Here is a 14,703-nt window from a genome sequence, read left to right on the forward strand (position 1 = left end):
GAGAGAGTGAAAGATGGAAATGGAAGGTTGTTAAAAGGAGAGGAGGCAAGGAAATGATGGGCGGAATATTTTGAAAGTTTACTGAATATTGAGGATAATAGGGAGGCAGATATAATTGCTGTTGCAGGTGTCGGTGATGGGAGATGTGAATGAGAGAGAGATTACAAGAGAGGAAGTGAGGAGAGTACTAGATGAAACGAGAGTAGTAAAAGCATCTGGTATGGAAGGTGTGAGAGCCGAGATGTTGAAGGAAGGGGGTGTGAATGTACTTGAATGGTTGGTGAGATTGTTTAATGTGTGTTTTGTGTTGTCAATGGTACCAGTAGATTGGGTTTGTGCGTGTATGTACCACTATATAAGGGTAAGGGAGATGTGCATGAGTGTTGTATTTCAAGGGGTATTAGTTTGTTGAGTGTAGTTGGAAAAGTGTATGGTAGAGTACTGATTAATAGGATTAAGGATAAAACAGAGAATGAAATCTTAGAAGTACAGGGTGGTTTTAGAAGAGGTAAGGGTTGTATGAATCAGATTTTTACAGTTAGGCAGATATGCGAGAAATATTTAGCGAAAGGTAAGGAGGTGTATGTTGCATTTATGGATCTGGAGAAAGGGTATGATAGAGTTGATAGGGAAGCAATGTGGAATGTGATGAGGTTATATGGAGTTGATGGAAGGTTGTTGCAAGCAGTGAAAAACTTTCTACAAAGATAGTAAAGCATGTGTTAGGATAGGAAATGAAGTGAGCGATTGGTTTCCAGTGACAGTGGGGCTGAGACAGGGATGTGTGATGTCGCCGTGGTTGTTTAACTTGAATGTTGATGGAGTGGCGAGAGACGTGAATGCTCAAGTGCTTGAACGAGGATTGAAACTGGTAAACGAGAATGACCATGAATGGGAGGTAAGTCAGTTGTTTGCGGATGATACTGTACTGATTGCAGACGAGGAAGAGAAGCTTGGCCGATTAGTGACAGAATTTGGAAGGGTGTGTGAGAGAAGGCAGTTGAGAGTTAATATGGGTAAGAGTAAGGTTATGAGATGTATGGGAAGGGAAGGTGGTGCGAGGTTGAATGTCATGTTGAATGGAGAGTTACTTGAGGAGGAGGATCAGTTTAAGTACTTGGGGTCTGTTGTTGCAGCAAATGGTGGAGTGGAAGCAGATGTACATCAGAGTGAATGAAGGATGCAAAATGTTGGGGAAGTTAAGGGAGTAGCAAAAAATAGAGGGTTGGGCATGAATGTATAGAGAGTCCTGTATGAGAAAGTGATTGTACCAACTGTGATGTATGGATTGGAGTTGTGGGGAATGAAGGTGACGGAGAGACAGAAATTGAATGTGTTTGAGATGAAGTGTCTAAGGAGTATGGCTCGTGTATCTCGAGTAGATAAGGTTAGGAACGAAGTAGTGAGGGTGAGAACGGGTGTAAGAAATGAGTTAGCAGCTAGAGTGGATATGAATGTGTTGAGGTGGTTTGGCCATGTTGAGAGAATGGAAAATGGCTGTCTGCTAAAGAAGGTGATGAATGCAAAAGTTGATGGGAGAAGTACAAGAGGAAGGCCAAGGTTTGGGTGGATGGATGGAGTGAAGAAAGCTCTGGGTGATAGGAGAATAGATGTGAGAGAGGCAAGAGAGCGTGCTAGAAATAAGAATGAATGGCGAGCGATTGTGCCACAGTTCCGGTAGGCCCTGCTGCTTCCTCCGGTGCCTTAGATGACCGCGGAGGTAGCAGTAGTAGGGGATTCAGCGTTATGAAGTTTCATCTGTGGTGGATAACGGAGGAGGGTGGGCTGTGACACCCTAGCAGTACCAGTTGAACTCGGTTGAGTCCCTTGTCAGGCTGGGAGGAACGTAGAGGGAGAGGTCCCCTTTTTTGTTTCATTTGTTTGATGTCGGCTACCCTCCAAAATTGGGGGAAGTGCCTTGGTATATGTATGTATGATTAAAGACAGCAGTAACCATTCTGTTAGTTGTATATTCCTGGTCTCCAATCACTCCTTTTCAATATGACACCAAATATAACTGTTTTCCCTACTTTGAAAATATACTGGTCTCATCAATTAGTTATTAATTATTGATGGCAACGTTGTGTTCTGTCTCTTCCCTTTCATTTGACACCAAACAAAGACTATTTCTGTTAACTTTGAAAATAAATTTTTCTTCAATTAAATTGTTAATTACTTATCAATAATCATCAGAATCATTCAGTCAAGTGCACCACTGTAATCACCTGTCACTCCTTAACACTAAACATGGTTATTTTCTGTGAAATAAGAGTTGATTGTTTGATAATTACTAATCAACAAAACAAAATATTAAAATCACGCCCTGAGCTTCGATGCAGGTATTCCAATAGTATCCACATACCAAGTTTCAGACTGACCGAGTAATTAAGGGTACAAAAATTATTAATTATATAAATTAATAGTCTGACACAAAATTTCACGCTGCTCCAATGCTTATTAACAGTTGTCAAAATCTAATTGTTTTTCAATAATTAATTACTAATTAGCGAGATGGAATTTTGAAAAAAAAAAAAGCTGAGAGGATCGATAGACACTGGCCCTTAAAATATACCTATTAAGTTTCATGATTATCAGTGCAAATAATGGAGAAGTAGGAAAAAATAATAACGAGTGTACACACCAAGAACAAGAAAAACGAGTAGCAACTTAACGGCAAGGCCTTGAGCTTGTAAAACTCTAATATTAGGTATAAACAACAACCAAGAGTTTCTACACAAAAGCAGGATATCGGGACAGAATTCAACATCATTGAATTTAACTGACACATTTCTTCAACACTTATGAAAGGATGGAACCCTGCTTCTGCAGATAAAATTCACAAGTTGGCCAGGATCTACCTGCTAATTAAGTTAATTCATTCCATTGAGGTTGTATGCATCTGCTAATGAAGCTTGAAACATACAGTATGCAAAGACTGAAGTTGAGCTCTTTTGCCAAACGTATATAGTTTCCAGAGGGTTAAAGAATTGGTCTTCCAATACAGGATTGACAAGTTAGATACTAAATCATAATCGGGTTTATGAAGTGTTTAGATTACTTGCTTGCAGACCTTTGAGCATTGTCATTAAAAAGTTTGAGTAACTTTGATCTTTGCGGGCCTCTTTTTTTCCTCACTCAGAAGCATGAAGTGATGATTAAAACTCTTGTAAAGGGACATTTATTTTGGCTAGCTAAAATAACCACATTTTCCTTTGGCAAGGGCCATAAGAGCAATCAATCCTTCGACTAACCAGTGACCTATGCACCTTCTCCTGAGTTACTAGACTTATCAATCAAGTTCTTTGCAGCAGAAGAAGAGTGCACCTGAACTAGTATTATTCTCAGCACAAAGCTGGTAGATAGTTCTACCAGTACAGTCTGGTGGAAGGCAATGTCAATTCCTGAATCATTGTTTTGGTTTTAATTAGATCTATGGGCTTTTAAGGGGTTTATCGGAAAGGTCTATAAACTAATGCAAATATCCATTCCTCATATATCAAATCTTTAGGTTAAATTAAAGTCTCAAGGCCAAAGTCAACATGTCTCATTGAACCTACAAATTATATGGAATTTAAAGGGTAGGGGGGAGTGAGAAAGACCAATCCTTTCAGCCTATGTCAGCACTCCTTAGTATGAAATCTAAAGATGTTCCATAGAACAAGGCTGCATGGTTTTATTTGATAATTTTACAAGTACTGCTTTCACAGTACTGCCTATCAAGACTAGTGTAGAAGAATGACATTTTCACATGCCTTTCTACTAAGATTGACTAATAATTAAGATCTGTTATGGAAGCAAATTATTCAAGTAAGTCTGCCTCAGTTTAAGAACAACTTCACGAATTTTCATGAGCACCATGCCACTAGCTGGAAGGATACTACACATCATGGACAATGGTCTTGTTTTATCTGGATAATGGCTTATACTGAGAGAAATGAGTTTCATACCTCTATAGATCCCTAAATTTGCCTGTTTGCCTACTAAACAGTTTATCCCGGTTCCTAGCCCAACTAATTTTCCAAATTTCCCTGGTCATCAAAAGAATAAAATCTTTACTAGACCTGCTGGTACCATCCAAAAACGTGCCTGCATACCTACTCTGGCTATCCCCTCTTGAGAGAAATGGTCCTCTGCCCAATCAATTATCAATTTAGGGATAACTATAGAGGGTTTATAAAATTTTCCTATCCAGCAAAATAATCCAATCTTTCTTCACCCTTTTTGAAGGTATTAGTGTCAACTCGATTCTGTCGAGTAACAAGCCTCCTTAGAAACCTTATTCTACATGTCAGGTTGAAAAAGATGGACTGAAGTTATCATTCACCTATCAATTACGTTGACTTAAATTTTTAATTAATAGACATGGCTCATTTAAATGCAAAACATAACTAAAAACAGCTATTCCAATTTTCTCGAGATCTAAAGGTAAGCTCAATCCTAATCGCCAACAAAACTGGCAACCGATTGTACATCTCATTTGAAGGGGCCACCTTGCTTCTTTTGACACCAGAAGAACTGGTGAATACCAAGTAAAGGCTACTATCCAAATTTAAAACATGCTCAGCCTGATTCAGAAGCACAGTCAGAGGCATTTAAGCTATGGCAAACAGTAGGGGGAAACGAGAGTTCATCTAATACATCTGGTCAGCACTGAAATTGCCAACAAATAAAAGAAGCCTCTTGGAAATCCTCCTGTTATCCAAGAAATGATAGTAAGAGGACTGTCAAAAATAGAAGTCAAATGTTGCTGTAACATTATTATAGACTAAAAAGATGACAACCTTAAATCTAACCTCATGGAATGAAGAAAGCTCTTTCTATGATTATTGTCATTTCAGAAAAAATCCAGGAAGAACATACCATACTCTAAGATTGGTGTAATAGCCAATTTTGTTATTCAACTTCCATAGAATGCAGTACTTGAATCCTCAATAACATTTTCAGTGAGGTAACATCACTTGAGGAGATGATACCCCTTTTACCCCCAAAGGACGTACTGGTACGTTTCACAAAAGCCATCCCTTTACCCCCATGGACGTACCGGTACGTCCTTGCAAAAAAATCTTATAAATTTTTTTTTTTTCATATTTTTGATAAGTTTTTGAAAAAATTCAGGCATTTTCCAAGAGAATGAGACCAACCTGACCTCTCTATGACAAAAATTAAGGCTGTTAGAGCAATTTAAAAAAATATATACGGAAAAATGTGCTGGGAAAAAAATAACCCCCTGGGGGTTAAGGGTTGGAAATTTCCAAATAGCCTGGGGGTTAAAGGGATACTACTGTATCAGTTTTCCTTGCCTTGAACCCTTTATGGTGGATCAGTAATTCTTTTTACAATAAATCCGTGAACAAGGTGAAGCAAGACTTTTAACATTTAGTTAATGCTGCTACCTTTCTTTCTGGTACTTTGTTCTTAAAGCAATTACCTCCCGAAAAGGCTGGAAGAGCAACTCGTTCAGACGAGTTGATTTTTTCTATACCAAACAAAGTACCATGAAAATTTTAAAATCTGCTTTGATTGTTTGTACAGTATAGTTTTGAAATTAAAACATCAAACATATTTAATTACTTGAACTAAATAGAAATTTGCTTCCATGTCACAAAGCATACAAACTAGCTTATCACCAGTTTCATTTATACCATTATATATACAGTACTACACTCTCTCTACATAGCTTTTATTAGTCTTAGATGTACTGCAGAAATTTTAAAAGTGTCAAGTAATTGATGGGTTTGCAAATAATATTCTCTAGTTTTAAGCAAGAGGAAAACTCCAAATGCAAAAGAAATACAAAGAAAAAACTTAATTACACAAGTTCAAACTCAAAAATGTTATTTTCCTTAGTAAAATAAATTTTTTAATATACTTACCCGATGATCATATAGCTGCATCCCTGCTGCCCGACAGAAAAAACCTACGGGCGGAATACGCCAGCGATCGCTATACAGGTGGGGGTGTACATCAACAGCGCCATCTGTCAAGTAGGTACTCAAGTACTCGATGTCAACAAAGAACCAATTTTCTCCTCTGTCCACTGGGTCTCTATTGGGGAGGAAGGGTGGGTCCTTTAATTTATGATCATCGGGTAAGTATATTCAAAAATTTATTTTACTAAGGAAAATAACATTTTTCAATATTAAACTTACCCGATGATCATATAGCTGATTCACACCCAGGGGGGTGGGTAGAGACCAGCATTACATGTTGACATTATTATGAGCTAAGTATTCCGTATTTCATTTTAGCAGTTATTCAAAATAACAAGCATAAAATAAATAAGTACCTGGTAAGGAAGACGACTTGAACAATTACTCTGCCTTTTTAAGTACGTCTTCCTTACTGAGCCTCGCGATCCTCATAGGATGCTGAGCGACTCCTAGGAGCTGAAGTATGAAGGGTTGCAACCCATACTAAAGGGCCTCATCAAAACCTCTAATCTAGGCGCTTCTCAAGAAATGATTTTGACCACCCGCCAAATCAAGTAGGATGCGAAAGGCTTCTTAGCCTTCCGGACAACCCAAAAATATTTCAAGAGAAAGATTAAAAAGGTTCTGGAATTAGGGAATTGTAGTGGTGGAGCCCCCACCACTACTGCACTCGTTGCTACGAATGGTCCCAGAGTGTAGCAGTTCTCGTAAAGAGACTGGACATTCTTAAGATAAAAGACGCGAACACTGATTTGCTTTTCCAATAGGTTGCGTCGAATATACTTTGCAGAGATCTATTTTGTTTAAAGGCCACGGAAGTTGTGACAGCTCTAACTTCGTGTGTCCTTACCTTCAGCCAAGCTTGGTCTTCCTCATTCAGAAGGGAATGAGCTTCTCGTATTAACAGTCTGATAAAATAGGATAAAGAATTCTCTGCATAGGCAAAGATGGATTCTTAACTGAACACCATAAAGCTTCAGACGGGCCTCGTAAAGGTTTTTTAAAATAGAACTTAAGAGCTCTTACAGGACATAATACTCTTTCTAGCTCATTTCCAACCATACGATAAGTTTGGAATATCGAACGATATTGGTCAAGGCCGAGAAGGCAGCTCGTGTTTGGCTAGAAAACCAAGTTGTAGAACATGTAGCCGTTTCGGATGAGAATCCGATGTTCTTGCTGAAGGCATGAATCTCACTGACTCTTTTAGCTGAGGTTAAGCATATCAGGAAAAGAGTCTTAAAGGTGAGATCTTTCAGGGAGGCTGATTGAAGTGGTTCGAACCTGTCTGACATAAGGAATCTTAGAACTACGTCTAAATTCCAACCAGGTGTAACCAAACGACACTCCTTCGTGGTCTCAAAAGACTTAAGGAGGTCCTGTAGATCTTTATTGTTGGAAAGATCTAAGCCTCTGTGCGGAAGACTGATGCCAACATGCTTCTGTAACCCTTGATAGTGGGAGCTGAAAGAGATCGTTCTTTCCTCAGGTATAAGAGGAAGTCAGCTATTTGAGTTACAGAGGTACTGGTCGAGGATACGGATACTGACTTGCACCAGTTTCGGAAGATTTCCCACTTCGATTGGTAGACTCTAAGGGTGGATGTTCTCCTTGCTCTAGCAATCGCTCTGGTTGCCTCCTTCGAAAAACCTCTAGTTCTCTCGAGTCTTTCGATATTCTGAAGGCAGTCAGACGAAGAGCGTGGAGGCCTTGGAGTACCTTCTTTACGCGTGGCAGACGAAGCAGGTCCACCCTTAGGGGAAGTGTTCTGGGAACGTCTACTAGCCATCGAAGTACCTCGGTGAGTTATTCTCTCGCGGGCCAGAGGGAAGCAACTAGCGTCAACTTTGTCCCTTCGTGAGAGGCGAACTTCTGCAGTACCTTGTTGACAATCTAGAACGGAGGGAATGCATATAGATCTAGATGTGACCAATCTAGTAGAAAGGCATCTATATGAACTACTGCTGGGTCCGGGATAGGTGAGCAAAGTATTGGGAGCCTCTTGGTCATCGAGGTTGCGAAGAGATCTATGGTTGGCTGGCCCCAGGTGGCCCAAAGTCTCTTGCATACATCCTTGTGGAGGGTCCAATATGTTGGAATTATTTGTCCCTTCCTACTGAGACAAACTGCTATGACATTCAAGTTGCCTTGGATGAACCTCGTAACTAGTGAAAAGTCTAGACCTGTTGAACAGGAGAGGAGGTCTCTTGCGAACTCGTACCATGTCAGAGAGTAGGTCCCTCCTTGCTTGGAGATGTACGTCAAAGCAGGGTGTTGACCGTGTTCACCTCCACCACTTTGCCTTGAAGGAGAGACCTGAAGCTTTTCCAGGTCAGACGTACTGCCAGAAGCTTCTTGCAGTTGAAATGCATTGTCCTTTGACTCGAGTTCCATAATCCCGAGCATTCCCTACCGCCTAATGTCGCCCCCCAGCCTACGTCCGATGCGTCCGAGAAGAGAACGTGGTTGGGAGTCTGAACAGTCAGGGGAAGACCCTTTCAAAGGTTGATAAAGTCCTTTCACCAAGTCAGACCAGACTTTATCTTTCCGGAAACCGGGATCGAGACCGCTTCTAGCGTCTTGTCCTTTTCCAGTGAAAAGCTAGATGAAACAGAAGAGGACGGAGGTGTAGTCTTCCAAGTGACACAAATTGAACCACGGATGACAGTGTCCTAACCAGACTCATCCACAGCCTGACAGGGCAGTGTTCCTTCTTCAGCATCTCCTGGATGGATAGCAGGGCTGGGGGTTGATCGTCTTGTTCAGCAATGTCCTCATCAGAGGGTTCCTCATCCGAAACTGATGAGGAAACGGCAACGGAGTGGGCAACGTCTGACTCGCTGAATCCGGTCGCACTGGTGGATGCGTGACGGCGCCGGACACAAGATCATGGTACTGCTGCACAGTCTGTGAACTGTCAACCATGGGGACGCGAGGAAGAACAGCGTTAACCCGAAACTGTCTAGACTGTCTGGGTTGTGCAGTCAGCCCCCTACAGGGTTGCTGAGGTTGCCGCACTGCGTCACAACAAGTCACCTCTGCTGGTTGTTGAACGTCTTCCTAGTGACACACTGAACGTCCACAACCACCTCCGAGAGTCGCTTAACGTCAACGTGCGACCGGCAACCCACACTGGGTCGCACCGGTGGAGGAACCATCTCAACTGGCGGACGTGAGAAGGATACCTCAGCGTCAACAGGGCGTACAACCAACTGGTAGGAAGGTTGTTGGCTAGAAGGTTCTTCTCTGTAAAAAATCCTCTAACAAGGACACAAGCTTGGACTGCATGTCTTGCAACAAAGCCCATTAGGGTGTATGGGAGCAGGTATGGCAACAGACGGGGTTAGCGACTGAAGCGGAACCATTTACCATCCCTGGAAGCCTTGCTATGCTTTAATTAAAGTCCATAGGAGGCTAAGCAGCTTAAGGCTCCTCTCCAAATGACAGAGTCCTCAAAGGAAAATCAGATGGAGGGAGAACAGCACTTTCTCATCTACAGGAACCATGTCCGAGAAAAGCTAGGTAATCTCAGTGAGGATCTCACTGGTGCAAAAGCAGCAGACCAGAAGGCAACGTTATGTAACTGCTTGACAGTCTGTGAACTGTCAAAAACTGAACTGTCAACCACAACAGGAGCGTGAGGACATACAGCACTGGTGCATTAGGAGCAGACCAGAAGGCAACGTCATGTAACTGCTTGACAGTCTGTGAGCTGGCAACAACCAAAGCTGTGTGGGGAAGCCTCAACTCCTGACTGACTAGTCTGCTGCGGGCGAGTGGCGGTAACCACAGTGGGTTGCGGAGGCTGACACACCGTGTCAAAACACGGCAGCTTGTGGTAGCTCACGCACGGCAACGGAGTGCTCCGTGTGTCTGTGGGAGTCAGAATGCGTCTGGCAGGGTCGACAGCGCATGGGTGGAGGAGCTCTCACAACCAGAGTGTGGGAGCAGGCAGCCATGCTGGGCGCACAACCGTGGCAGGTTGTAGGCAAACGGGTGCATCGTCAACCTTCTCCGCAGTCGGAGTGTGGGAGCAGGCAACAACCAAAGCGGAGTGGTGGTGCGTGGTGGGGACTGCCGTGGGTTGCGGAAACTAACGCATCGCGTCAAAACACGGCAGCTTGACTCCACCTTCCCACTGCTGATGCGGTAGCTCACGCATGTTAACGGAGGGAGCCGCATGTCGGCTAACGTTAACATGCGTCTGGCAGGGTCGATTGCGCATCGGAGGTGGAGCTCTCCGCAGCCGGAGCCTCCGCACGAAACTCCTGCATAACCGCAGCTAACTGAGTATGCATAGACTGCAGTATAGACCACTTAGGGTCTACAAAAAACGGCAACAAACGGAGTTACTGTCCGTTGTGACTGAGGGTCTAAAACAGCTGGTGCGGCAACAGACGGAGTTACTGCCTGTTGCGGTACCACCTTGCCTCTCTTGGGAGGTGTGCAGTCGTCGGATGACTGCAGCGAGTCCGAACTGACCCAGTGGCTACACCTAGGCCGTTGGACTTGCGCGGAAGGGACCGACTTGCACTTAAAAGCTGCAAGATTTGGTCCATGGTTTCTACGAGAAACCTCTTCCGCAGACGAGGAATAAATGGGCTCTCTCGTCTTTGTGTGGGTGGGGCGATCTCACGTCGGCAACGTGTGTAGATACGCCCGAAACCACGGAGGGAAAAACGTCTGTTCGTCGATCAAGGCCAGTGGAACCCATAAGTCGTTCGACATTACTTCTCCCCTGGGCTTGGGAGCTTGTAAGAGGTCCCGGACTAGGTGAACAACTGGCACGAACAGACGAACCCTCGTACGCAACACTGTAACACTTTGCGCATATCACTTTATCACTTTTGATTTTCTGTTTGCACTTATTTCACTGAAATCGAAACTTTAACTGATTTCTACCTGAAACACGCAATCCTATCCTTCATTAAGAGGTAGTAATTGCGAAAACAGTTTTACAATGCAACAGAAAAACATAAATAAAGATAAAGAATTCAGTGGCTGGAAAAGAGACTAAACACTAGATCAAATAAAATACGTTTACAATCTCTCAACGCATAAAGCCTGGGAACAAGAATAAAACTCTAGAGACGTTTTACCTTCTTCCCCTACAGCGACTAGGGAGAAGAGTAAAAAACTAATTCAGTGGCTGGAAAAGAGACTAAACACTAGATCAAATAAACTACGTTTACAATCTCTCACCGCATAAAGCCTGGGAACAAGAATAAAACTCTAGAAACGTTTTACCTTCTTCCCCTACAGCGACAAGGGAGAAGAGTAAAAAACGAGAACAACGTTACCCGCTTGAACGAAACGTTTATTCTCCTCTCTCTCCCTCCGTCTCTATCTCTCTCTCTCTTCTCTCTTGACTTAGCACCTGAGAGAAGAGCCCAATTATATATCGTTAAAACATGTTATTTGCTAAAAGGAAAAAACTGAAAGGTTTCCCAAATAAAAAGTTCCTTTATTTAGAATTTAAACCATTTAAGCTAAGAAAGAAAGAACGAAACGCTAGAATCGGTTTACTCTTACTGCAACGTGAAACCGTGATACACTCTCTCTCTATCGTAACGATAGAGCGCATGTTGAACGTTCTGAACGTCAACAACTGCGGAGACTAAAAAACTAAACGTTAGTTCATCTTTGAAAACAGTACGAGACTATCAAAGAAATTCTTTCATAAAACATTAAAAATAGTATAAAATTCTTAAAAGGTTAAAACGATATGACGGGCTCAATGTTAATTAACTTCGGTTCCAAGTAAGGTCGCATATAAACAAACATAAAAATTAATTTTTTTATAAGTTTATAATAAATGGAAAGTTAATCGAAGAGGCCTATAAAGGCGGAGAGATATAAAATAAATAGATCTATAACTTGTTAAGCAAAATTACCAAAAACCTAAACACACTTCCGTCTAAGGGAAGGGTCGGCCATTTAAAAGTGAAAGAGAGTCCATACTCTCTTCGTCACCATAATTAAATCTATCCAAAACGAGTTCAAGTTTTGAAATGAAGATAAAACCCCTGCATAGCGAAAGCTCAAAACTGGAATAGTGTACTTCACCAAATCGTTGTGAAAACAAATCCAGTTAGGGACGGCGTATTTAGTAGGTCTTGCCAGTGGCACGACAGAGGGAAAATTGGTTCTTTGTTGACATCGAGTACTTGAGTACCTACTTGACAGATGGCGCTGTTGGTGTACACCCCCACCTGTATAGCGATCGCTGGCGTATTCCGCCCGTAGGTTTTTTCTGTCGGGCAGCAGGGATGCAGCTATATGATCATCGGGTAAGTTTAATATTGAAAAAGGAAGATTAAAATTATTTATGAATTCTCCAAAAGAAATATGCTATCATTCTTCAAATACCTGATGTTCAAAGATTCTATCGAAGCAATAATTTACACTAAATCAAGTGTATTAAGCTGCTAATCCTATTAAAATTTGAAAATGCAACTTCAGCACTATAACAAGGTCAAAGGAGTCAAAAAAAAAACTGGACAGACTTTTCACAAGCAAGTACAGTAATAAGATTTGGGAAAAACCAATACCCTCAGTTTAAAATATCAGTATTTGAGCATTACTTGTTCTGTAACAATTTATTTGAAGTGATAAATGATATTGCTGAAAAATCAAATCATGATACCGAGTTGAGTAAAATGTCTCAAACATGAGCCTGGGTTAAAGTGCCAAACTTTTTGGTTAGGGACAGGCACTCAAAGGGTTGATATGACTACTGTAGGGATAAAGAGAAAAAGAAAACTGAGCCCTTGAATATCTCGTCAAAATGAGCAACACGGTAACACCACACAATACCCTCATGAAGCTCAAGTCAACAAAGAAGAAAAATTAAATACCAATAGAAAAATTAAGAGATTCCTCACTGGATTCAGCGATCCATTGAAGATAATTTACTGAAGAAGCAGCCTAAACACTTGATAACTATTTGGGTCCATTCACAATTTTCTGTGGATGAGTATATAAATTAGCTATCACCATAATGTAATTTGCATGATAATTCCTCCAGGATGCTTACCCTTCCATAATGTTGTCTGAAAAGAGCTGATTTGGCAGCGTCAAAGACACGGTTGTGGTGAAATCGTTCATGGGTTGCCGAGCTGCAAGACGCCTCTCTACCTCCTCTCGACTCAGCTGTCCATCATTGTGTGATCCTCCTCCGAGACCACCGACCTGCCGACGTGCAGACAGCTGCAAGAGTGAAGGGAAAGATAGAAACAGGACATACTTGGTCAAACCACAAAAAAGGCTGAGCAAACAGTTTTAATCAAAAAAAAAGAAAATACAATTTGAAAGTTAACACAGTGATGAAAACCAATACAGTACTAAAACAGAATGGGCACTCGTCAGACAGCATACCTTCGCCTACATCATGTAGTATATCACAAGATAAGCAATTGAATTACATACATTTTGGCACTAGTTCCATGCAAATCAGATAAAAATTGACCACGAAATAGCAAAAATAGATTTTTCATATTTTCGCAACCTTGACCTTTGATCCAATCGCTCCATAAATCTAATCAAATTGTTCTTTGATCATGACCAATCATCTCTCAACATTTCACGAGATTTGGTAAAATAGTTTTTGAGTTATGCAGACAAACAAATAAATACCTATCAAAATATTTTGGTGACCTTTAGCTTGACCTTTTGTCCAATCATTCCCAAATTCTAATCAAATTGTCCTTGGATCACTGCCAGTCACTTCACCAAATTTCATGAGAATCGGTAAAATAATTATATAATTTTTGAGTTATGGGAAACACAAACACACAATCAGACATACAAACAAATAAATACACAGCTATCAAAACATTACCTTTGCAACAAAATTGCCGACGAAATGACATGGGAGATACTCGATTATTATAACTTTGGTTAACCTTAAAAAAAATAAATACCAGTATAAATATTTGGAGCAAATTCTAGTTAAACACTTAAAGACAGCAGAACTTCTTATAGCATCAAAAGAATATGGATGCTGATGCTATACAAAGTGCATAATATGCACTTAAAGGGGTGCAAGCACTAAAGGTACTTAAATAGTTCACTGTTGAAAAAGTGTATGGAAGATTGACAAGCAAGAATTTTTGGTAATGACTTAATTCCTAATTGGATGAAACTATCACCAGTAACTGATGATAATCTAAAGAACTTTGCCAAGATCTAGACTGGGGAATAGTATTTCTATACCATACTGGCGGAGCTAAAAGATCTGAAATGTAGTATACAAAAAAAAATTATCCACACATATGGGAAGTCTTCAAATAACACATAGCAACCTGGCAATAGATCCTTGAAATGTGCTAAAAGAGGTAGACCCATATTTACTGAAAACATCTAACATGCAGGTAACTTGAAATCCTTTGAATGAGAGAAAAATGTCTCTAGTAACATTACCAAAGAGAACTAAAACTAATTTGAAAAAATCTGAACTTGATCAATGTCAAGGCTGTCTGTGATGTTATAAACAGGATTCAATCTGTCCAAGAACAGAACTTATAAGAAGTACAAAATGAGAACTATATTTCTGGATGGTGAAAAAAAGAACTTGCCATTTTTCCTAATGTGAAAAGTCTAAGGTATCTTCATAGGCAAAGAGTGGAAGTTACATAGAATCATTTTAGTATCGTCCAAATTGCACGCAAATATCACCAAGTGGATCAGGATGACTAACTCCATAGTCACACATAGGCTTATACGATCTGAGGACACATTCATTGTCACAGCTAAAATTTAGCTCATTATGATG

General features: G+C 41.0%; 1 protein-coding gene across 4 annotated transcripts in view; it reads right to left on the reverse strand.

Annotated features, from left to right (window-relative positions):
• The window catches only part of LOC137625299 (INO80 complex subunit E-like), a 118,905-nt gene that overhangs the window by 7,443 nt on the left and 96,759 nt on the right, over positions 1-14,703 (reverse strand). For all 4 annotated transcript variants that reach the window (XM_068356123.1, XM_068356125.1, XM_068356122.1 and 1 more), the window contains exon 6: positions 12,967-13,139. In XM_068356123.1, coding sequence (XP_068212224.1) covers positions 12,967-13,139 — 173 coding nt within the window. The remainder of the gene's footprint in view (positions 1-12,966; positions 13,140-14,703) is intronic.

The sequence above is a fragment of the Palaemon carinicauda genome, chromosome 32, assembly GCF_036898095.1.
Source record: "Palaemon carinicauda isolate YSFRI2023 chromosome 32, ASM3689809v2, whole genome shotgun sequence".
Lineage (NCBI taxonomy): Eukaryota > Metazoa > Arthropoda > Malacostraca > Decapoda > Palaemonidae > Palaemon > Palaemon carinicauda.